This window comes from Syngnathus scovelli, chromosome 8, assembly GCF_024217435.2.
Source record: "Syngnathus scovelli strain Florida chromosome 8, RoL_Ssco_1.2, whole genome shotgun sequence".
Classification (NCBI taxonomy): domain Eukaryota; kingdom Metazoa; phylum Chordata; class Actinopteri; order Syngnathiformes; family Syngnathidae; genus Syngnathus; species Syngnathus scovelli.
In genome coordinates this window covers 9,254,626-9,276,624 of record NC_090854.1, presented here as the reverse complement: position 1 = coordinate 9,276,624, position 21,999 = coordinate 9,254,626, and the positions used below count along the sequence as shown (strand labels likewise).

General features: G+C 43.3%; 3 protein-coding genes across 11 annotated transcripts; 2 read left to right on the top strand and 1 right to left on the bottom strand.

Moving 5' to 3' along the window:
- Nucleotides 1–272: 272 nt before the first annotated feature.
- prkra (protein kinase, interferon-inducible double stranded RNA dependent activator) lies at nucleotides 273–21,928 on the top strand. Of its 3 annotated transcripts, none has more exons than XM_049727538.1 (9): nucleotides 273–542; nucleotides 2,239–2,417; nucleotides 2,502–2,583; nucleotides 4,017–4,095; nucleotides 4,351–4,468; nucleotides 4,556–4,650; nucleotides 4,723–4,885; nucleotides 5,167–5,320; nucleotides 21,727–21,928. In XM_049727538.1, exons 1-9 carry the CDS (start codon nucleotides 496–498, stop codon nucleotides 21,926–21,928), a joined length of 1,119 nt encoding a protein of 372 aa, XP_049583495.1. In that variant the 5' UTR covers nucleotides 273–495. The 3 variants fall into 3 exon arrangements, with proteins under 3 accessions (XP_049583495.1, XP_049583498.1, XP_049583496.1); XM_049727541.2 differs by lacking the exon at nucleotides 21,727–21,928 and adding an exon at nucleotides 18,114–18,286 and having other exon boundaries at nucleotides 274–542; XM_049727539.2 differs by lacking the exon at nucleotides 21,727–21,928 and adding an exon at nucleotides 8,706–12,277 and having other exon boundaries at nucleotides 274–542.
- osbpl6 (oxysterol binding protein-like 6) lies at nucleotides 5,653–19,477 on the bottom strand. 7 transcript variants are annotated; one of them, XM_049727468.2, is made up of 23 exons: nucleotides 19,135–19,477; nucleotides 15,793–15,974; nucleotides 13,943–14,065; nucleotides 13,755–13,808; nucleotides 13,550–13,663; nucleotides 13,323–13,493; nucleotides 12,846–12,981; nucleotides 12,629–12,732; nucleotides 12,273–12,365; nucleotides 11,700–11,868; nucleotides 11,147–11,277; nucleotides 10,415–10,522; nucleotides 9,991–10,122; nucleotides 9,452–9,539; nucleotides 9,071–9,324; nucleotides 8,861–8,998; nucleotides 8,737–8,800; nucleotides 8,564–8,642; nucleotides 8,248–8,392; nucleotides 8,027–8,171; nucleotides 7,833–7,959; nucleotides 7,623–7,745; nucleotides 5,653–7,280 (listed from the first exon to the last, which is right to left on the bottom strand). In XM_049727468.2, exons 1-23 carry the CDS (start codon nucleotides 19,460–19,462, stop codon nucleotides 7,169–7,171), a joined length of 3,120 nt encoding a protein of 1,039 aa, XP_049583425.1. In that variant the 5' UTR covers nucleotides 19,463–19,477; the 3' UTR covers nucleotides 5,653–7,168. The 7 variants fall into 7 exon arrangements, with proteins under 7 accessions (XP_049583425.1, XP_049583423.1, XP_049583428.1 ...); XM_049727466.2 differs by having other exon boundaries at nucleotides 7,623–7,959; XM_049727471.2 differs by lacking the exon at nucleotides 10,415–10,522.
- On the top strand, nucleotides 19,836–21,142 carry LOC125973423 (cytochrome c). The gene is made up of 3 exons (XM_049727578.1): nucleotides 19,836–19,984; nucleotides 20,416–20,592; nucleotides 20,681–21,142. Exons 1-3 carry the CDS (start codon nucleotides 19,972–19,974, stop codon nucleotides 20,824–20,826), a joined length of 336 nt encoding a protein of 111 aa, XP_049583535.1. The 5' UTR covers nucleotides 19,836–19,971; the 3' UTR covers nucleotides 20,827–21,142.
- Nucleotides 21,929–21,999: the final 71 nt, after the last annotated feature.

The following is a 21,999-nucleotide window of genomic DNA, read 5'->3' as shown; positions in this document are numbered from 1 at the left end:
GCTTCCTATTTTTGTACTTAATTAAATTTCATTCTATTTTTTTAATTAATTTTTATTCTTACGTTTTGGACTAGAATCGGTGCTTCCTATTTTTAGCACTCTTTTTCTGTTCAATTTGATTTTTGAGTTGTGTGTATAATCAAATTTTTTTTCCCGAACCGATGCCCAAAACGCGCTGTGAAATGCATGAACTGTTTACTACTTATACTATAACTTGCCAACAGGGGGCGATAACAAACAGCATGCAGACAGTTGAGTCACTTCCTGTGACCTCACGAACGTGGATGTTGTTATCATACCATGGCGACTACCTGCAGGCTAGTCGTCACACAGTGCCAACCACGATGAAAGCTTTTTAAACATCCCTACGAGGGGTTTCTTTTTAGTTTAATTAATCTTTTAAGATGTCCAAATAAACACATTTTAATTCATGCTCATAATCATTTACGGAATCACCAGCTAACAACTCGTCAAAACGATACAAGAGCCAGCGTCATGTCTCAGGAAATTCACCAAGCAGTAACCGCGTCCACCGACTCAAGGTTAGTTGCCCCCACCACTAATACTTTGTCAATATGTTGATTGATGTGTTGAGCTACGCTGTCGATAGTGAAAAATTGCCCAGCAGGGATAAATTACAGTTTTCAGAATCTCAAAATGCGACTTTTGCATTTAAAGGGCTAGAGACATCCCTTTTTTTTTCAATTAGAACGGAATTTGATAGAATGTATAAAGTGAACACATTTGCCGCATAGGAAATTAAAAATGGACACCGATTACTAAGAATAAAGCTGAAATGAAATGCCAGTTTATCGATCGGGTCCAGCACAAAGCCAAACTGGCGGCGCCAGTTCTACATCTGGATGTCAACAAACCCAAACAACATGGCAGATGATAGCGACAGCTCCGTTTCTAGCGGCAATATTAGCATCATTTTATCCGATTCAGAAACCTCTTTTGACGCAGAATATGATGAATCTAGCAGTTCACTTGGGCTGAGCTGAGCACATTTTCTGAATTGTGCCCCTCCCGTCACTCTGGTTAGGTTGGCATAGTAAAAAGTGCTCTTGGGGCTTTAGAGTGCCGAGTTGATCTCGGCACATGAAGACATGACCACCTGCAACGTTTGGTTTAGGTTTTATAAGCATTTTTAATTTTATGGCTTAAATCGCATTTTCTCGACGAGCCGAGCACGTTTTCTGAATTGTGCCTCTCCCGTCACTGTGGTTAGGTTGGCATAGTAAAAAGAGTAGAGTGCCGAGTTGACCACTGCGCATGGAGAAATGAACATCTGCAGCGTTTGGTTTAGGTTTTAGGCGCATTTTTAATTTTATTTCTTAAATCGCATTTTTTCGACGAGCTGAGCACGTTTTCTGAATTGTGCCCCTCCCGTCACGCTTCGACATACTTTTCAAAGTCTCAAAGTCTCCTTTATTGTCAATTCCTCCGCATGTCAAGACACACAGAGATCGAAATTAGTTTCTCACTATCCCAGGGTGACAAGACAGAGTTCACAACGCACATACAAGTAAACAACACAGGAAAATTAAAACAAGAAGATGAACAATAAGAGTGATAGCACGCTAGCCGCTCCCGATGCACAGCAGAGTCCGGAAAGATAAGACAGAGTTCACAACGCACATACAAGTAAAAAACACAGGAAAAATAAAACAAGAAGATGAACAATAAGAGTGATATAGCACGCTAGCCGCTCCCGATGCACAGCAGAGTCCGGAAAGGTGACAGTCAACCAGGCCACTGTGAACACGAGCACACAGCAGGCACGCACTGTCCGGTTCGTGGATCCTATCAGGCGAACGCAACCCATCTTGTAGTCCCGCGAACGAACGTACGCCAGGACGTCTCCGCGCTGGCCCCTCTTCTCTTTTTGTTTACATTCACTGAAGCTAAACGCGTACAACATGAGACGTCATGAGACGTCACTTCCGGCTGGCGGCTCGGTGCAGTCAAACTCGTCTGTGCGGCAAATTTAAATTAAATTTTTCAGAGCAACAGCTTCCTTTTCGTTGTTTCGAGCGTCAATTTATATTTATAAGCCCATAAGCTAACTAAAACCGATTTATACATATACCGGTGTCTCTAGCCCTTTAAGAGGTAAATTATGCTTAAAAGTTAACATTTGGATTTAATGGCGTTAAACCAACAATTAGTCTGCAAAGGAAAATTAAAATCCCATGTGCCGGTGATGACGTTTCAAATCTGTGTGACTTTACACAGGCCAAATAAAGATGCAGTCCCAAAGGCCAACACCGCTGGCAAGACCCCAATTCAGATTCTTAATGAGTACGGCGCCAAGCATGGCAAAGTCCCTGTCTACATGCTGGAGAGAGCCGAAGGCCAGGCCCACCAGCCCAGCTTTGTGTTCAGCGTAACCGTCGGAGATGTCCACTGCACAGGTCGATGTTTGCGTGTGCTTGATTTATTTGAGACATATAGCCATTGTATTTGACGGTGGTATCTTCTGATGTTATGTCTTCCAGGTGAAGGTCCCAGTAAAAAGACAGCCAAACACATGGCTGCTGAGAATGCGCTGCGTATCCTAGTGCTTGACATGGCAGCCTTGTGAGTACACCCGATATGCTGCTTAACCCTTAGATGCATGAGTGACTGAACCCTACACTCTTCCATAAGTGGGTCAAAAATGACCACGATTAGAATCAATGCGTTTTATGCCATTTTTTGCCATTTTGCTTAAGAATAATCATATATATATAACATTTAGTATTATATTTACATTATTTACACAATAATTATTTGATGTTTGAAATATCTTTATTTTTCACTTTTCAACATTTTTGAAAAAGATAAATTACATGGAACAACAATAGAAAAAGCTGTGAAAAAGGTGTAGGCATTCAGGTGGCCATCTCTGTGTTTGGCGCTTGCAAGTGTATGTGCCAACCATCTGGTCAGTGGTGTCAACACCTCCTTTCGTCTTATTGTAAAATGTGATCACTTCTGGTATATTCTTCGCGCTAGTTTCATCCACTACTTTGTCATGGTGCATCGTGCTCAGGAGCACAACAGCTTTTCCTTTCTTCCTGACATAGCTGACCATGGTAAGGTTGCCATTGAATCCAAACTCTGTGCTGTGAACATCCCCACAATGGTGAGATCCTTATCCAAGAGATGCTGGGTTAGAGGCACACTGGTGAAGAAGTTGGCCATTGTTATGTTTCCACCTGTGTGTCTAAATTGACAACTGCTGGACAATGGTTTCACCCAGATTCTTCTGAAGTTCTTCTCCTGGTTGTCTCCCCGTGTAAACTATGCCATCTATTGCATAGGGGATGCGTGCATCACAAACCCAAAATATTTTTAGGCTGTTCTTTGCAGGCTTGCTTGGCATGTACTTGCACCTACCCCTGAAAGGCACAAGCTGTTTGTCCACAGCAACACAATCACTGGGGATGAATCGCTGTTGGCAATTGACCAGAAACAGGTCCCATACATAACTAAAGGCTGCCATGCGGTCTTGTTTCCAGCCGGAAGGCTCTGGTCCTTTTATCATTAAAGCTCAAGGTACGGCGAATGTCTTCAAATCTCCCAATCGACATCGTGGCCTTGTACATATATATGAGATAATACTTACATGTATCAGCTCTTGCTATGTGAAATATCTTTGTGAGGAGTGACACTTGTCACATAAATTGTGTGGTCCACAGCCACAGTTGATGAGGATCAAAGGTTCCCATTGCATTCCTTAGAAAATGCATGCAGGTCATTTTTGACCCACTTATGGAAACTTGGGGTAGTAATGCAAAAATTACAATTTCTCAAAATATATAATAGGTAAGTTAAAAATGTCAATAGCATGATGTCAAAAACATGTTTTTTGAGGAATTCCTGGAATATGAAATAACAGTTTTCAATTCCAAAGATATTTAAAAAAAAAAAAAAAACCTCACCGGGTCATTTTTGACCCACTTATGCATCTAAGGGTTAAGTCATTCATACAAAAAAAAATGGTGTTTACGTTGATGTTCATCCTGCAGGAACCTCCAGGAGAAATCCGAGAGTAACAGTGTTGGAGCAGAATTATGCGGACAACCCAACTCAGTGAGCACACTGCAGGTAATGTCCTTCTGTTCATTATCCACATTTCACTGTTATAAACTTTGTAAGCGTTTTTTTTTAAATAGTGGAAGCAACTATCGACGCTAACCCTGAACATTTGTGCTGTATGTTAGCATTAAGATAATCTGTCTTTCCTAGGCCAAAAGCATTGGTGACATGTACTTGTGTGTTTGTGCTGTATGTTAGCATTAAGCTAATCTGTCTTTCCTAGGGCAAAAGCATTGGTGACATGTACTTATTTCTTCCCGATAGGAGCTGTCCTTGCAGAGAGGTTGGCGTCTTCCTGAGTACACGTTGCTATCGGAGACTGGTCCGCCGCATGACCGAGAATTCACCATCAGCTGTGCAATAGAGTTCCTGTCAGAGACCGGTAGGTGCGCGTCCTTCATGGGAAATCACGCTGTGTGGCTGTTTGTCTTAATTGTCATTCGTCATTGCTCGTATTTCGACTGAGCAGCTACTGCATGCTCCAAAAAAGCGGCAAAGAAGGCAGCTGCCGAGAAGATGGTGGCTAAGCTTCAAAGTCTGTCAGGATCTTCTCTAATCACATGGGTGGGTCACACGTCTAACGTAACGCCGAATGTAGCCACTCATGAATTTTTTTTTTACTTAATTGCCTCACAGACACCAAAGTCCAGGGTGCGATTCGACAATCTGAAGAGCTCGTCGGCCGAGAAGATCTCCTCCCTTAGGAGGAACCCGCTGAGTATTCCCAACACGGGCTACATTGAGCTGATGGCCGAGCTGTCCAAAGAGCAAAACTTTGACGTCTCCTATTTAGACATCGGTAAGTTCTTGGAATTTTTATTTTATCCAAGTGTATGATGCCTCCAAACAAACTGTTAGAAAGAAATCAGACTTGAATTTTTGCAATAGTAAACTTCAAAGTCTTGCACTACAGCCAAGATGTTTTGGATATTGTCCCGATCAGAGTTTTTTTCCTGCATCATTTTAAATCCTTTGAGTAGAAACGAGAAAGGTACCAACCTGCTAGTTTCCATGGCAACTGAGCTGGTGCCTGATGCAGCCATAAGCGATGTTCTAAGGACCTGTGCCTGTGTTTCACAGATGAGTTGACAGCTAACGGTCAGTACCAGTGCCTGGTGGAGCTGTCCACCTCCCCCGTCACCATTTACCACGGCACAGGCATTTCTCGCATTAATGCGCACAACGCCGCCGCCTACAGCGCACTTCAGTATATCAAGATCATGGCCTCCACCAAGTAATCTCCACAAACTGCACTGAAAGTTACATATTTAACACAGACAAATCGTAACTAAAACACATCTCTTACCCAGCTGTAGTACCAGAAATGTTGATTGCACTAAAACTTCAGTTAAAAAAAAACAACAAAAAATAGTAGCAATATGTTCAGAGTGACAACATTTATACACAACGCACTTACCCATTTCCACGCCAACCATGTGTCAAGTCAGAAAATAAAATAACGGAAACAAGCTGGTTCCTTTCCAGTAATTCTCAAGTCAGTATGAAATCGTTGTGTTGTTGTTCTGGCACACGCACACAGAGGTCAAATTGAGTGAGTAAACCACGCACGGAAGGTCCGGTTTTATTAGTCCAAGCGCTATGTAGCAGCAGTGTACAGTGTTGATGAAAAGATATGTACTTTAGTTTCAATTGCACTTTTGAAAGAAGGTACCATCAGGGAACCGAGCGGACGCAGTCCGGTCCACGACAAAAACAGAACCTTTCTGTAAGGCATCTGCAACAATCATTGGCAGGCTACACATGCAGGTAGAACATAGATGGAGGGCTGTTTTTTTTTTTTTTTTTAAATAAGAACATCTTGTTTGTCCATTCTATTTTCCGCTTGTGCTGCAGTGTCACTCCAACACACACACCACCACATGGAGTCCTCACACCATTGGCCAGCAACCAGTCCAGGGTGTAGCCCACCTCTCGCCCAAAGTCAGCTGGGGTAGACGCTAGCTCACTTGTGACCCCAATAAGGACAAACGCTACAGAAAGTGGATAGATGGATGGCCCCTATTTTCAGGGTTCCAGATATGCTGTATTTACAGTTGCTTCAGTTGGTGTGTTGTTGTATGATAGCATAGCAAAGAGCTTCGTTTACATCAACTGTCAAAGATATTTGGCAAGAACACAAGTTGTTCCTTTGGCTTAATCATCAGATGCAGATTGGTGCGATTGGTACAACTTTTCACCAGCAGTGTGTGTGTGTGGTCATTCTTAAATGCGTTAAGGCACAGCAAGTGAAACCAAATACTTGTTGTGGGGAGAAAGTGGAGATATGATAATCAAAACTTGTCTTTGTTTTGTTTGTCAGCAAAAGTGTTGAAACAAATTGCCCAATGTTGTGGCTCTCTCAGTTTTAGAGGCTTGTTACTATTAAGGTAGCAGAAGCGGTATTTTCCTTAAATGAGCAATAGGTGGCGCCGCTGTTTCAGGGTTGACCATGTAGCTGCCTGAATGTGATGTTTTCTAGTCAATATATTGACCCAAAGTCTTTTTCAGTCAATGAATGAATGAGACTGTTTGCCAGGACCTCTCTCGGATCTGACGTCAGAGCAATTTGGATTGGGGTGCTCCAGATTTAGCCACAGTTGATAAGTGGTTAGTAATAGAAAATGTGTGTGTGTGTGTGTGTGTGTGTGTTGGGGGGCTCAGCTGAACATCTTCACAACATGTCATTAGGTCCTCAGCTGTGTGGTTTGACAACTTGTTCCCCGTCACAAACCGTATTAAAAGGCAAAAAATAAATAAAATCTGCCGAGATATTTTATAAAAATATCTATTTTTCTACAACATTAACGATGTAATAAGTATGGCTGGAAGCCAGTGAAAGCTCTCTAAGCATGCATGTGGTCGTAGCTAAGTATGGGCGTCCGCGTTTAAGGCCGACTTGGGAGTCGTTAGAGAAGCTGAGTAAAATTCGACATAACCTTTGCAAGCACGGTGAAGGTGACCGTGAGGTTTCCTTCAATGGGGGGTTGTCGCTCGCGTCCAAGTGCTTGTTTTAATGAGTCTCCTCACATCTTAAGTGTGCAGTCAGACGCTGAATATGGAGAGCGGAGTGAAGGGCCGTGTGTTACCACAGGCTCACTGTAGGCTCCATGTTGATGAAACCGGGGTTCTTGCGCAGCTCCCAGTATAAGTTGTTGGAGACCCATCGTTCCCTGTGATTAGCGTCAACCACTTTCCTGCAACAAAACACAGATGTAAAATGTGACTAAAAAGTAGGTGTAGTAGGAGTAGTTCCCACTTCAACATCGGAGCTCCTAAAAAAAAAATTCATGAGAAGCAAACACGATTATGGTGAGTCAAAGAGAAGCTAAGAATAGTTGAGTGTGACGCACAAATCAACTGCCTCTTTACATTTTGTTGTGGACTTCCGTCTTTCGTTTTTTTTTTATCCCAATTTCACTTTGTCATTACCTCCCACGTCATTGTGACGCACAAGCTAAAGGTTGAAAGGGCTGAATTGTCATGCAAATGAATGGGAAGCAACAGGCGAGGTTTGACATTGAGTGCACTTGTCTTACTTGAAGAAGCGGGGCTCCTGTTTGATATTATTATCTTCATTCCACTTCCTCCTGGTCCTCTGCAGGTTTTCAATTCGCTGCTTCTCGGAAGAGGCCAGCTCCAAGTTCCCCTCTTCTAGGTGCCTGGTATATGTACGGCAAAGTGCACGTGGAGTTACTAAAGTTGCTATCCACCGTGTGGAATTTGTGTTTGTCGGCGCTCCCCGTGACCTTTGATCGGGTCTGAAGCGTGCGTCCGTTCGCGGCAGGACGTCTTTAAGATCGGGACAAAGTTCGTTGAGTTCAGTGGCAAACCTGGTGAAGCCGTAGTATAGCTCGTAGTCGGTGGGCATGGAGCCTAGCGAGAAAAGATCCAAGTTTAGAGAGGATTTCCCCCCATTTTTGTAAAATATCAGGCTACCAACCTGGCCTCCAGATACATTTGGCAGAAGGTGGGACGCCACAGTAAACCCCCTCGTGCCATTTTCCAAAAAGCCTGTGGATGACTTTCCCTTCCTGATCCATCACAAATCCTTGGATCTCATTAACATTAGAACTCCAGTAGTTCCCCTAAAAAAAGAAAGAATGGCACACTATCACCACATGGAGCCCGCAACTCCGAGGTGATAAAGTAAAGCAGTCAAACCTTGACAAAAGTGAGTTTGCAGAGGCAAGCGCTGCTTTTTGTGTTCCTGATGGTGATCTCGCCGTAGTGTTCGATCCACCGACGGCCGCTGAGGATGTTGTGGACGCATGTGGTGACTTTGTTCCATTCATAGTGATCTCCAAACCTGAACACATCAACCGCAAACAATGTGGACATGTCGTGGGCAAGGAAGCAAAATGTTTGATATTGTTTTTTACAGCCAATTTCATGATCCAATAACTCGCGTTCACTTAACGAGACCACTAATTGACTTTGTCTAAATACATTTGATGTTAAAAAAAAAAATGGAGGGTACCTGGGAATCATGAGGCTCACTGTCCCAATTGGCAAGATCTCCATTGATTTCCCCCAGAATTTGTTTTTCCATCTCACATCTGACAAACAAAATCATAATGTCACATTTATTGATGTTGAAATAATTTATTGCATCCATCCAGAATCCTGCAACTAATCAGCGGTGAAGCCTACCTTGCCAGAAGGTGAAATTCTTGGACTCGCAGTGGCAGGCGGAGATGGGAGGGTGGTGGCTTACCTTGACACAACAACACAATTACTACTTTTACCCAACGACATTGCGTGAGCACAACTGTACCTGTTCTGAGAAAAAACAGAAGCCCTTGTCTTCTCTTATACATTCGTACGTCTCTCCGAGGAGTGGGTTGAATGGCTTACTTCCTGCTCGGTAGTAAGTGGATGAGTAGCCTGAGACAGCGAAGGCGGCGACCAGAACCTAGCAAAACAACATCACCGCTAACATCAACCGGAAGGAACCAAAATTATTATTTTATTTTTTTATCTTTACCATCCGTTCAAAGGGATCCTCCGTCTCAGCAGCCTTGTCCAGCAACTCGCTGTACTCCATCTCTTCACACATGCGCTGCAGCGTATTGAGAGGCTCGTTGAGCTCCACAGGCATGGAGACTTTGGACAGGTCCTTGCCGATGTTGTTTCGCAAGATGTTCCACAAGTTGATGTTACCAGTGTCGGGGCTGGGCGCCGGTAGACAGCTGCGCCGTCCGTTACGGAAGGCACAGCCGGCAAAGTCTCCGTTAGCCACTGCGGAGAGAAAGCACTTGGTGTGGCTTTTTTAAAAAATGACACTTACAGGTTTAAGGATCTAAGAACGCGTGTAGATTTTTCATGAATCATAAATGAAGGAAATAAATCCCGTCTTTGGACCTACTTTGTCTGGAAACGTTGTCGGTCACGCTGGCGTTGTCCTCTGAGATGTTATCGCTCACGTCGCTGACGTATGACTCATCGTCTGAACCCTGTTCGGGGGGGGGCGGGGAGATTTAGGAGAGAGTCCGACAAACTGGAGACAGCTTTGGCTACGCATCTGTGTTAGCAGTCTCCTGGTGTTTTGGGTCTGAATGGGCCTGCCTTCGTGTTACGCTGTGATAAAAATCCCCTGGGAGTGATCCTTCACATGGCTCAATGCATGCCAGGAGAGCAACTCTCTTTAATAGCCCCTCCGAGGCTACAAGGGGAGTTAGCAGGGAGAGATGAAGCTTCCAAGTGGCCAAATTGTTCTTTTAAACAGAGCTGGAAGCTTTGTTCTAATTAAATATCAAGAAATAAAAGAGCAAACTGAAGCCAAATGAGGGATGAGGCGTCTGGCCCAATTAACAAGAGCCCTTCTAAGTGCCTGACTCTGATTGAGTTGCTCTCATTAGTTGCTAGTTAACCCACGATGCTCCTCGCAGTGCACCTCCAAATTACCTCATTCTCTGACGAGCTGGCCGATAGGAGCACTTCCTGGGCGTCAAAAAACTCGGAAACAGACTCCGACATGGAGAGCCGGCTCTCATTAGAGGCCTGCTGAGTCAGCGGGATTCCCATCTGCTCTACTACCTGCCGGAAAACACATGCCAAACACGTTAGACGCACGAGTGTATTATGTATGAAATGGTCCTTCTATTTCTAATGAGTCATTTCCCCCATCACATTTATGTCAGCATGCACACAAAATTACGAGCCGTTAAAACATAACTGCGAGCCTCCGCCGAAGAAACCATCAATCTGTAAGGTCATCGATCAATAACGCAGGAAATCAATAATACAACTACCTGGCCGCCCTGTTGTTTTATCAATATGGCCGCCTTAAATTAGCACTGTCAGCGCCATAATGAACACAGTCACCAACCTCATCAGGAGTGGAAATGATATTCACGTTGACGACTTGCTCCGACAGGACAGACTCTGAGTGGATGCGGTTCAACCGGGTTCGTAGTTCTGCGTTTTGGGTCATGGCCTTGGGCGAACATGGAATAGTTTGGGGCAAAATTAATCAACGAAAATAGATTTGTTATTGCCGTACAGTTGTGCTCATAGGTTTGTGCTCAGAGGTTGGGATAGTGTATTTTTTCTCAATTCCAATTTATGTGGAGCTGCGAAAGCAGCAAATATTTCACTGCTTCAAATGAAAACACAATTTAAAAGCAAGAACCATATTGATTTGTGACCAAATTTGACTCTATAGTGATGTACGGCTATCATTTCCCTCCATATGGCTTTTGCCAAGAAGCTTTTTGGACAATGTCGTCACATCAGCTTTTAGCTCTGGACAGAGCAGAACCGTTTTACTGTTGTGATGGAAACAGTCAGTGAGGAGCAGTCCAATTACAGTAAGTCAGTGGTGCAGAGAAGACAGCCCAAGGAGCAGCGTTAATGAAGTCCACGGCACATTTCTTTTTCTCTCTAATTAGCAAGGATATTACTTGATGCTGGGATTGCTCTGGAATAAATATCAGCTTGTTCTACAATATTATATAAATTTGTAGCGGCGGTAGGTATCGATGTAGTTATTTAATCTCTTGTCAGCATTTTTTTCTTGGTAACCAGCTGATGTGTTTGAGGTGAAGGACGGGCTTGTTACCTGTGACAGAGACTTCCTGAGGGAGTGGATCTGGGTCGATGGGTCGGACTGGTCTTGGTCCGACAGAATCTGCTTGATCTTTTCTTTTTCTATGGCTACTGTGTTGAAGGCCGACTTGAGCAGAGTGTGGACTGCGCACAGGCACAATGACGCAATCACCACAATGATCATTCGTGCGGCATAATTTTTATTTTTTTTTTGCATCAGCTGCTTTGACTCGGTGCACAAATGCGATGTACCGTTCGCAACGAGACGCCAAATTGCCTTGTAAGCGTGCAGAGGGTTGACAGAGAGGGATCCCTTCACGCACTATCTTATATAATAGAACGATGCCCCCGAGCTAACGCTAGCAGTCAACTGCAGCTGCACGGCCATCTCACATGTGACGCGCTTCACTGTCCGCTGCTTGTCTATATAACAACCCACATACGTTTTTGAAGGCACCTGCCATTGTTACAGATATAGACTTGTTTCTTCCTGATTTGTTAAGTAGGCTGTATCCATATTGTGACAAAAATAGTTTAAGACTCTCTACAGTCGGACTTGTTTATACCTTTTTGGGCAATGGTGCAGAATTCCTCTTGCAGTTTAATGTAGTCGCAGGTGGACTCAACGCTGTCTGTCAGCCGGGAGGCGGGAGCTTGGAAGTCCCCCAGCTCGGCGCAGAGGTTAGGGTTGGATGAGTGGAGGCGGACAGGCGACATGCTGGATGACAGCGGGACCTAAACAGAGATGATGCGGGCTTAATCAAACGAGAAGCGCAATCATGTTGAAAGCTAGCCTTGTCTAACCCTTGAAAATCAAGCATGCACTCGTCAAAATGCTTTTATGATCTTATCTGTTCCCAAGTCAAATATTTATAAAATGAGTCTTGAGAAGGTGTGTTGTCTAAAGTGTATAAAAGCTGACTTTTTTTGGGGGGGGGGAAACATGCGCAATGTGCTAAGCAGGGGGGTGTCAAATAAAAAGTCAAAATAAAAGCCAAATGGGCCAACAGAAAACAAGAATGACTAATACCGATGCAAATTTGAAAAAGTCAGTGTTATTTCAAATTCAAGAAATTCAAAGTCAGGCCTCTTGTATTTGTGATGCAAAGCAAAAAAATAAATAAATCACACAGTGGTACCTGAAGCTGGAACTTAGCATCTTTGCCGACACTTTTTGTCCTCCATCTTCTGTTCATGCGCTTTTCTTTCTTTGACAATTCTACGCAAGCGGTCTAAGTGGCAAATATGGATCACAGTATGCAATAAAACGGTTAATAAGACAACATAACTTGACTACTGCCAAGTTAGAAATCAGACATTACAAAAAATGAGTTGCAAAACAAAATATCTGAGGCGAGGAGTGGCACTGAGCAGTTGATGGTGGAGATAAACAAAGCAATGAAAGAGGCCTCTGAGCTCCTCTAACCACATTGGACAGGGTATCCAAAAAGTCTATGTGTATGTGTGTGTGTGTGTGTGTGTGTGTGTGTTCAACCTGCATATCTGCAAAGTTAGGTGCCGACTGAGTCCTTTGTAGAATCTCCAAACTCTTCAAGAGTCCACTCAACTCAGTCAGGTTAGACTGGCATCGAGCGAGATCTGAAATGGTGTCATTATTGACAGACGCTGATTATGCTAATGCTGATTATGTTGTGGGGAGATAATAGCTAGCAAGGAGGATAATTCCGGGACACGTGTATGGAGCACAGCACCTTCTGCACATTTGTCCATCTCCTCGGATTCTTGCAACCAGGCAGCCACCTTGCTCTGACCGTTGCTGTAGGAGATGGGCAAGCTGCTGTGGGTGGTCGCTGATGTTTGCCATGGCGACCCGCTGCCTTTCGCATGCTTTCAAGAGATACAAGGGAAAACTGTAACCCAGCTTTTTTTTTTTTTTATTAAGAATATAACAGAAGGAAAGCCGCAAACGGGCCTTTTCATTGATAAAAGAAGCAAGTCACAATATGCCTAGACTTCAGACAGAAAAATGATCCCTTTATCCTAATGCTCAGATTCATTCTGCTTGTCAAGTAGCCATTAGAGCAATAGACACAAATCGAGCACGCATACGCGGCCATTAGTCAGTGAACTGATCACTGCGCAGGGACCACGATGACCTTTTAACAATTTACGAGGAAGACTTTCTGCCAGCCGTTCACTCTATTTGGTGTCACAAGTGATAACAGTACCTTGGCATCATGTCCGACGCTCGAAGCCGCTTGCGGGGACTCTGCGACGGCAGACGAAGGGAACATCCGCATGGAGGCGTCCCGAGGAGATCGGATGATCTCGTTCTGTCGGTAAAGGCGGTGATGTCGTAGCTTGGACACCCAGGCGTCAAAGATGTCTTGGGATTTCACCTAAGACGAGGGATGAGTCAATAGCAAAAATGACGATATTGTCTCTTGGCGTTTACCTTGAGGTGATAGATATGCTCCTCGGTGTCCAAGTCGATACGGCGAGCCTTCTTTTTGATGGACATCACAGAGAGGCCGACGTCGATGCTGCCATGCAGTTTGCCTTTCTGGATCTGAGACACAAATTGATTACATTTGGCACATTCAATAAAATGAGGTGTGATGTAAATAGGAAGATTTTTTTTTTAGCCTTTGTTTACTTACATCAATGGGGGACTTGGAGTACTTCAGCATACCATTGTCCAAAACAAAAAATCGCTGCAGAGGAAAACCAACAATAGAGGCAAAATTTGATGGTGAGGAATCTTGTTGTTGTCGCTGGTGTGGTGTCAAAGCACTTATTTGGGCTTATCTTAAAAGAAACTAGCTTGAATGAGAAAAAGCTGCCCCACCTTGTGCCAGCCTTTCAGAGGCCATTTCCGCTTCTTCAGCATAAAACCTTCGTGTTTATCTGGCCTCTGGACGTGGCTCTGACCGATTTTCAGCCCCTCGATGATTTCCCAGCTGTCTGCCTCCTAAAGTACGACAAAAGGAAGGCAATGTCAGAGCTGATCTGCTCGTTCCTCCGGGATCGAAAGAGAGATGGAGAAAACAGGATGACGCTCAAGCCCACAGTCTAATGGAGGAAACCCTTCATCGGTCTCTCTTGCGTAATGTTTGTGCTACCCCCCATCACATCGCTCATGTGCTCTGAGTATTTCCCCTCCATTAGCTTCCTCCTGACTATGCTCTTCTTGCCTTTAGTGGGTCTGTAAATCAAAGTGACTTCTCTAGAGCAGATAGAAAGGCAAGGTCAGGCAGGGACACTTCTAACCATCATCCTCCACAAAATCTTACCAAAGTCTCCATTTGTTGTTGTCAGTGCAGACTGAAAAGGAGACAACAGCTTGTTTAATCAAAAGAGCAGCTGAAGGGATCAGTTTTTGGTAATGAGGTCATGTGTCTCCTGTGAGCGTTAGTGGCCTTGAGCTATTGGGGACGCGCAACTTCATTGGCAAAAAAGCACATCAGGATTCAAAGGAAACGGATGAGCCATCGTTTCAAGGCGCTATCTGGCCATAGCACACCGCTCGTGAGTTCCATTCCTCATAGAAGCTTGGTTGCAACAAGGTGACCCATCCAGGAAGCCCCCAGAGAGGCGTAGGATGATTAAAGGTCATGCGAGGAACGCATGAGTGGCCATACTAAGAAGGTCTCCTCGCTCTGTTACAGGTTGTTTCCATATCAGGCAAAGAAATATCTCCCTTACTTTGCTTCAGAAACTTTGACCCTGAAAGCATAAATGAATGAAGCCAATTTGATTTCCTGCACATGGTCCACATTTATTGATCCTGCTGCAGAAAACTCAATGAGTGAGAGCATTGTAGCATTTTTTTTCTTCTTCATTGCCTGCAGTGAATCAAACAACACTGAGCAAGGCTAAGCACTCCTCCTGGACATGTTCAACTAAATCAGCACTACAAATAAATACCAATGCAGCGTCCCACTTATATGGCACATCTGCTTCTCCAGTGCACTTCTGCAGTTTTAGTGCCCTTTAGGAAGTATAATGAGGCCTTTATCCATGTCAAAGAGAGCAGTTATTGGTCATGGAAAAGGAAAAAAAAAGAGCCGGATGAAGAGAAGCTGTATTGTGGTGGCCTCGTTGATTGGTTGGATGTCGCCGCCTCGTTTGAGTCTTAAGATAGGAGCAAGTTGCTGCTGACTGCAGTTAATGCCTCCCCTGGTTGCGCTTTGCAGAGAGAATGAACAGCAGCTGTCAGCAGATGTGGAAGGTGTCAAGTATTGATCTCAAAACAAGGCCTGCATCTCATTTAGGTTTCCTATCAAGAAAAATGTCCAGGGGATCATTTTTCAACTCGTCTCGTTCTCTAGTTGAATCAGCCATGTTGGGATGTCATGTTTAACATCCTGTCTTGACTTTTTAGTCACAGATGATTGTCATATTTTCAACTCCCATCAAAGCGACTTCCTTTTTCTCTCTGAGCACTTGGAGGAGAACACGAGCTCCCACGCAGCATACCACAGCGTGCCACATGACCACCAAGCCTGCACCAGTCCCACATCAAATATTTAGAACTCAGTGCCGATGGGGAAGTGGTGATGTCATAGTTTCTGCTTTCATTCTTATTCCAAACTGAGTCCGTCAAAAGAGTCAACCTGTTTTGATTGGTTGAGAATTGTGATCTTGCCCATTTTATAATGAATTGACCTTTTTTAATATAAAGGTGTCGTAGCGCACCTGCCGACTGTCACGTTGGGATGAGGATGAGGACGACGCGCTCTTGTGTACCGGCGTGGAGGTTTTGTTGACCATCCCGGGGTTCTTCTCCTCAGAGCTCATGGCGCGGCCGTGCGCGCCTCGCTGCGAGTAGGACATGGTAGATCTGCAGATTAGCCGCTTACTTGATGCTCGGTTGTCATCTGAAACACAAAAGTCGACAAGTTACTAACTATGCGCGGTTGTTTTGCACATTTGTCTTGCGGATTGACGGATGGAAACCTCCAAATCCCGCTGGCCTAATTTTTTGCAGAACCTCCTCATGACTATGATAAGCAACCCGGATTGGATGGATGTTCTCTGACTAATGTGCTTGGCAGTGAGTCAAAGATTATCTTGAGACCGATCACTCTGACCACTACAGACAGACACATCAGATGATCAATTCATGTCCTGACTAATCAGATCAAGCTAGCTTAAATCTGTATTTGTATAAAGACGGATACAAAAAAGGATAAATCAAAACTGTCAAAGTGAATCAGATTTTAGAAAACTGAAATGTCAAATCTGTCATTTGCTTGAAAGGACGTTATCACAGCCCACCGTGTGGTAACAAACCAGTGAGTCGTGTCTACAAAACACGTGGTGGTTTTAAAGCCGTGATATCTGTCGAGCTTCAAGAGAAACTTCAGCCCACTGAGCAGCTTCTGCAGACCTCAGCGTTGCGCACTCAGCTGTGGACTACCCTCACACATGATAATGTATTATTCAACTCTTTAACATTGTCACTCTGCCTTCTCTGTCTTAAGCCAAGTAAGATCTCAGCTTGGGCAAAACAGGGTTCTAACACACATACGGTGATGCTAAGAACCGTAGCGGTTTAAAAGACTGGTTGACTTTTGATGAACTGTAAGATCTGTTTTTATGAGGAATTCATAAAATCCACCACAAACGACTGTTACTGCTGTTTTAACACCGGGAGTGGGAATATTTCTTCTCAAAAACGAAGATAGTTGCCAGGGAGTCTCAGTTCAGGACTTGAGCTTAATCTTCTAAATCCAGTTGCTGTGATTATGGCGCTGTGTGAGCACAGCGACAAAGCAAAGCGAGCGAGCGTCACGTCACCATAGCTGCGGCCGTGACAGTACCGAAGCATAGGTGAGCGGGAATTTATTTATACTCGTGGTACATTGTGTTCTGATTTTACATTACACAGAAGATCAATTTGAGGTAAATGCAGTTGAATAATTCATTTCAGAGTTCACTTACTAGAAAAATCAACCCATCATGATGTGGCACATTTGATTGTTGCCTTCTGTTGTTGTTTAAATGAGTTGTTAAATGCATCAATATGTATTTGTCAATATTTCCAATATTTAGTTCAGCTCGGGGGGTTTATGAGTGCAACATTTCATTTGAGCATGTGCATGCTGCGGAAGGGAAATGTGTCATGTGGGTTGGAAATGAGCCAACCGCCACAGCCTCATTTCCCCTTGACCGTTTTTCAGTTAGCAGTTATTAGTACCGCCACGTCTATGAAATGTTGACATCAGCAAGAAAACACCTTCTTTTTCACAGCTTGTTCAACTCAGTGGCTATTGTACACCCTACCATACATTTTGGATTTCTAACTTTTGCCAGAAAAGTTTCAGAGAAAAATTATAAATATTTGAGCAGGAGTACCATGTCGAGGCGGCCATTTTGCCACTTTTCTGTCAACTAAAAATGACATCAGAGCTACGACCAATCACAGAGTCTGTTCTCTAAGTTTGGTTACGTTTGCCAGCTGAGCCTTGATTGGTTGCTACCTGAGTGACTGCGATGTCTTTTTCAGTTGACAGCAAAAGGCAAAATGGCGATGGATAAAAATGAGTGGATTTTGTCACTTAACTAGGTTAGAAAGCAGGAGAGCAGCATAACAACAATCTGCTCTACGGTATAATCTTGGAACAAGATAAAGCCCTCAGGGTCTTCTGCTGGGAAAAAATGCAATATCCTTATCCACTATCCAATCTTTTGTAGAGGTTGACGAAAAGCCCAAATTCCTAACCTAGCCAATCTCCCCGTTACAATATTAAACACAAACAGACTTGACCTGCGAGGAAAACCGAATTCTCAACTTTACTGGTTTAAGATGCACATGGCTCAACAGAGTAGCCAGCCAGTCGGTTTCACGCGACATTAGGAGGCAGAGGGCGAGAGCCACGTCTCTTTCAAGAGACACTCATCTTTTTCCTAACAACAGCAACTGGACAGAGCCAGTTTACCCTGTGCTGCATTCATTACATCATCTAGGTAGAGCTTTTTTACTCTGCAATGCTTTCTGGCCACTTGTCTTACAGAAAAATAGACTGGGAATAAGAAGGTTAAGCGGAAGAAATGTATTGACGACACCACGTGAATATGACAAAGTGAGGCCAAGGATGAAGACTATTACAGATGAGTCATAGCGCTGTTCTAAAAGCAGTCCGGGTTTTGTTTTTGTTTTATAGTGATGAATAAACAGTGTTGTGGAGCGATTATTCAAATGGGGTTCATAAAGAGCACTTTTGGAGTAAACAAAGACGGGATTCAGTTATGAATATGCAATAACGGAATTTGTCTAACATAGTTTAAGCTAACAAGGGGGAATGTAAATGAAAGCGGGACAAGGACAGCTTCATCATGGAGTTTTTTTTTAGGATGGTCAAAGAAATTAAACTGCAGCTCATTACAAGAGAAATATGCTACAGAAAAAAATATTTCCAGTTATCTTTGCTCATTAATTCATATGACTTGATGTCATTTTAAACAACTGCAAAGTCACTAGCCGACCTTGGCTCAGAAAAACTGGCAGATAATGTGGAGCAATCCCATAAAGTGATAGAAGTTGGATAACTTTCTCTATGGGCGAGCCGCCAGCCTCCCTAACATAGATGGAATATTAAGAATATATGTGCTTTATGTATAAGGCGTGAAACAATTTAAAAAAAAGTTAAATACTTCTGATTAGGTTTGATTTAAAAAGGTGAGTAGGTTGCATCACTGATGTCACGCAGAGTCGTTTGTCACGATGCTTAATTGCTCCTCAGTGGCATCCCTATTTTAAGGCCTCACGAAAAGCAAATGTGTAAACGAGTAAGTGAGCAAACAGTAAAAGCCATTTCATTTTTACGACACACTTTGCAGATGCTAGTAAAGTCAGCTAGGTGGTGGTCACGTCTGGATGGTCCTCAGTGATTCACTCCGGATGCAAATACAAAAAGATGCTCGGGTCTCGCCGGCTGGGATGATGAACAACGCAGTACACTTCATATCAAAGCATTCATATGAAAGCACTCTTGTCATGGTCGTGCTGACAGAGAGAACTGCTTAATGCCTTACCACAGATGCGGTGGTGTAATGACCATGTCTTGACAGTTCTTGGCGCAGGAAACAATCGAGCAGCTCCTCTGCCAGCTAAGCGACGGTCCACTTCCACAAGGTAAGCCGTTTCAACGAAAGTCCATATCAATTTCTCGCAGCAGGCATGTTTTTGCACGTAGGCCGGAACACAGTCGGAAGTCGGGGATGGTAAAAGTGCTGTGTTTGCCCGTTTCCTCGTATGCGAGTTGTGATGCTCGGCTCCGCTCAGCCGCACTCTGCTAGCTCCTCCCTGCAGCAGGATCGGCTTTGGGTGGGAACAAAGCAACGGAATGGATCGTGCGAACATATGCTGGTTCAAAACGCGGCATTGTAAGACTCAGAATAGAAGTCATTCTGGAGGTTATAACGGTGTTGTAAACATCTGAAATGGGGAAATTTCAACTGAGGTGCTCCTAATCAATCAATGGGGTATTGAGGGGGTTCATCCATGTAGAAGACAACACTAACTAAATCAATGATAGATTAGATAGATAGATAGATGGATGGATAGAAAGATGGATAAATAGATAGATAGACAACTATCTATGCCAATATAGGCAGTCAGGCACGGATAGAAATTACATTTCATTGTTACTGTTGTTTAAACTTTAACAATAGAACAGTAATTAATGTGTTTACTTGTTCCTTTGGTAACCAAAAATATACATCTGGTGCAAGACGATGTGACGTCATAGGTCAGCTGACCAGTGACGTGTCCAATGTCGTATATTCACCGGGGAGGAAGCACATGGTGTTAGTCACCGGTAACTGGAGAAACGTGACGACGGCAAGAACGTTATACGGACTGAAAATCTTATGATAGTAAAAGGTAGATGGCTACGGATCTACGTTTATAATCTTACTACCATTGATCTTCGTTGATTTTTCCTTGTGAGTGCCGTTTGCTAGTTTTCGTTTTACAGCAAGGATGAGTGGATTCTCTTAACCGCTCACTATTTAAACTCACGCAGCTTCAACTCGGTTTTATTACCCAAAAAGGGTATTTTCTCGGATGTTTTCATTTATTCTTTATTGGAATGTAAAACTAATGTGAACTCTATTTGTTTTCAAACTTAAATGATGACTTTCAAATTGCTCAGAAGAGCTTTTGTAATCGCTGGAAAATTGCATAACTTGTAAACGAGCACCCCCTACCGTTCGAATGTGATGAGAGGCGTACCACAGGAAGTCAATAGGGTAATTTTGTTGAGAGCATAAATTGTATTGTAAAGGGCGTGTGTGCATGTGTTATGTCTATAGTCAAAATGCCTGGAGACATCAATAAAGGGAAGAAGTCGTTTGTCCAGAAGTGTGCTCAGTGTCACACAGTGGAGAATGGTGGCAAGCACAAGGTCGGCCCAAACCTGTGGGGTCTGTTTGGTCGCAAAACAGGCCAGGCACAAGGTTACAGCTATACAGATGCCAACAAAAGCAAAGGTAAGCATCGTGTACAGTATGTGTGATAATGGTAGTGGCCATTTTGAAAGAGTATATTTGATGGAGACATTCTTTTCTTGATTTGCAGGGATTATCTGGGATGAGAACACCCTGAATGTCTACTTGGAGAACCCCAAAAAGTACATTCCCGGAACAAAGATGATCTTTGCGGGCATAAAGAAGAAAAATGAACGTGCCGACCTTATTGAATATCTTAAATCTGCTACTTCCTAGAGAATTTTACCATCAATATGCATGTTCACTTTCTTGTTCAGTTCCATCACAACGCTGCCTCAGTTTTTGATACTATACGATTGGTGGAGTGATTGATAATTCCTTATTCTAAAACACGGTTATAATTTATTAAACCATATGGTCTATTCACAGAAGCCGTGAAAGCAGTTAATTGTGATATGTTTATTCTAGATTTATTTTTTTGGGGGTGTCCATGAACCTGTTGTCATCAATTGCCAGTCCTATTTTTAAAACAATGTATTGTTTACAATGTTTTAGCTCGGTTACCTTGAATAAAATACTAATCGCAATCTTATATTGCAAGTTGTGACATTTTTATTTTTGTTGAGTAGCACGAGTATAGGGGGATATGATTGATGATAGGGGCGTACGTTTGAAAGCAGCATCACTTTTTTTCCCAATGAGTGCACACACCTTTAAACACGAGTTGATGAAGTCAATTAGCGCTGTACGTGAGTATAATTTAGTGGTTTAAAATAACAAATATAAGGTTCATCAATTAGACTATTTATTTTATGAACACTAGAACCCAGAACTATTGATATTGTTCATGCTGGCGGTATTCAGTTGAGAACAACTGCTTGTTCGAATTTTAATAATTGATGTCAGTGGGTGTACAATAGCGCTTCCTAGTGTTCAGCAAAGCAACTGCAAAAAATTAATCCTGCATTTTTCCACTTATGAAATGCCTTTGCATAATAAACACGTTTTTTTTAAAAAACGTAAGCTCTTGAGATACATTTTTTTAAATAATAATTGAAATTAGCGTTATGTGAATTGTCTTTTTCTGAATTGAAATGAACAAATTAATGTTTTACCGTCTACTAAATAAATGATACCCTGAGCCAAATGTGTCACAAGTGTTTTCATACTTTGCAGTCAGTTTGGAGTGTTCTGGGCAGTGAGCGAGCCGTTGACATGTCCTCGGGCTTTGGATGCTGAAACGAACCTCGGATCCTGCAAACTCAACTCTATGACGAAACCCACGTCAGCGGGCCGAGCCAACCACAGGCAACACAGTCATTTGCACACAACAACACACACGCACCGTACTGATGCTCGCTTGTGGAGCTCTCTCTGATGTTTCCCCACCGCTGCTTGTTTCTTGTGGTCCGCCTTCTTCAGCGCAGGCACCGCTTCAGTGCGCAAAAC

Excerpts from the sequence above, each read along its gene's own strand:
- osbpl6 (XM_049727466.2), bottom strand. The coding sequence starts at position 19,462 with ATGTTCGCACGATCCATTCCGTTGCTTTGTTCCCACCCAAAGCCGATC. Across the intron at positions 7,960-8,026 it reads CAAATGTATCTGGAGGCCAG|GCTCCATGCCCACCGACTAC; the intron begins GTTGGTAGCCTG and ends TTTTCTCGCTAG. Across the intron at positions 7,281-7,622 it reads CAGGAGCCCCGCTTCTTCAA|GAAAGTGGTTGACGCTAATC; the intron begins GTAAGACAAGTG and ends GTTTTGTTGCAG.
- prkra (XM_049727538.1), top strand. The coding sequence starts at position 496 with ATGTCTCAGGAAATTCACCAAGCAGTAACCGCGTCCACCGACTCAAG. Across the intron at positions 4,886-5,166 it reads CGTCTCCTATTTAGACATCG|ATGAGTTGACAGCTAACGGT; the intron begins GTAAGTTCTTGG and ends TGTGTTTCACAG. Across the intron at positions 5,321-21,726 it reads AAGATCATGGCCTCCACCAA|TCAGTTTGGAGTGTTCTGGG; the intron begins GTAATCTCCACA and ends CATACTTTGCAG.
- LOC125973423 (XM_049727578.1), top strand. Across the intron at positions 20,593-20,680 it reads AGATGCCAACAAAAGCAAAG|GGATTATCTGGGATGAGAAC; the intron begins GTAAGCATCGTG and ends CTTGATTTGCAG.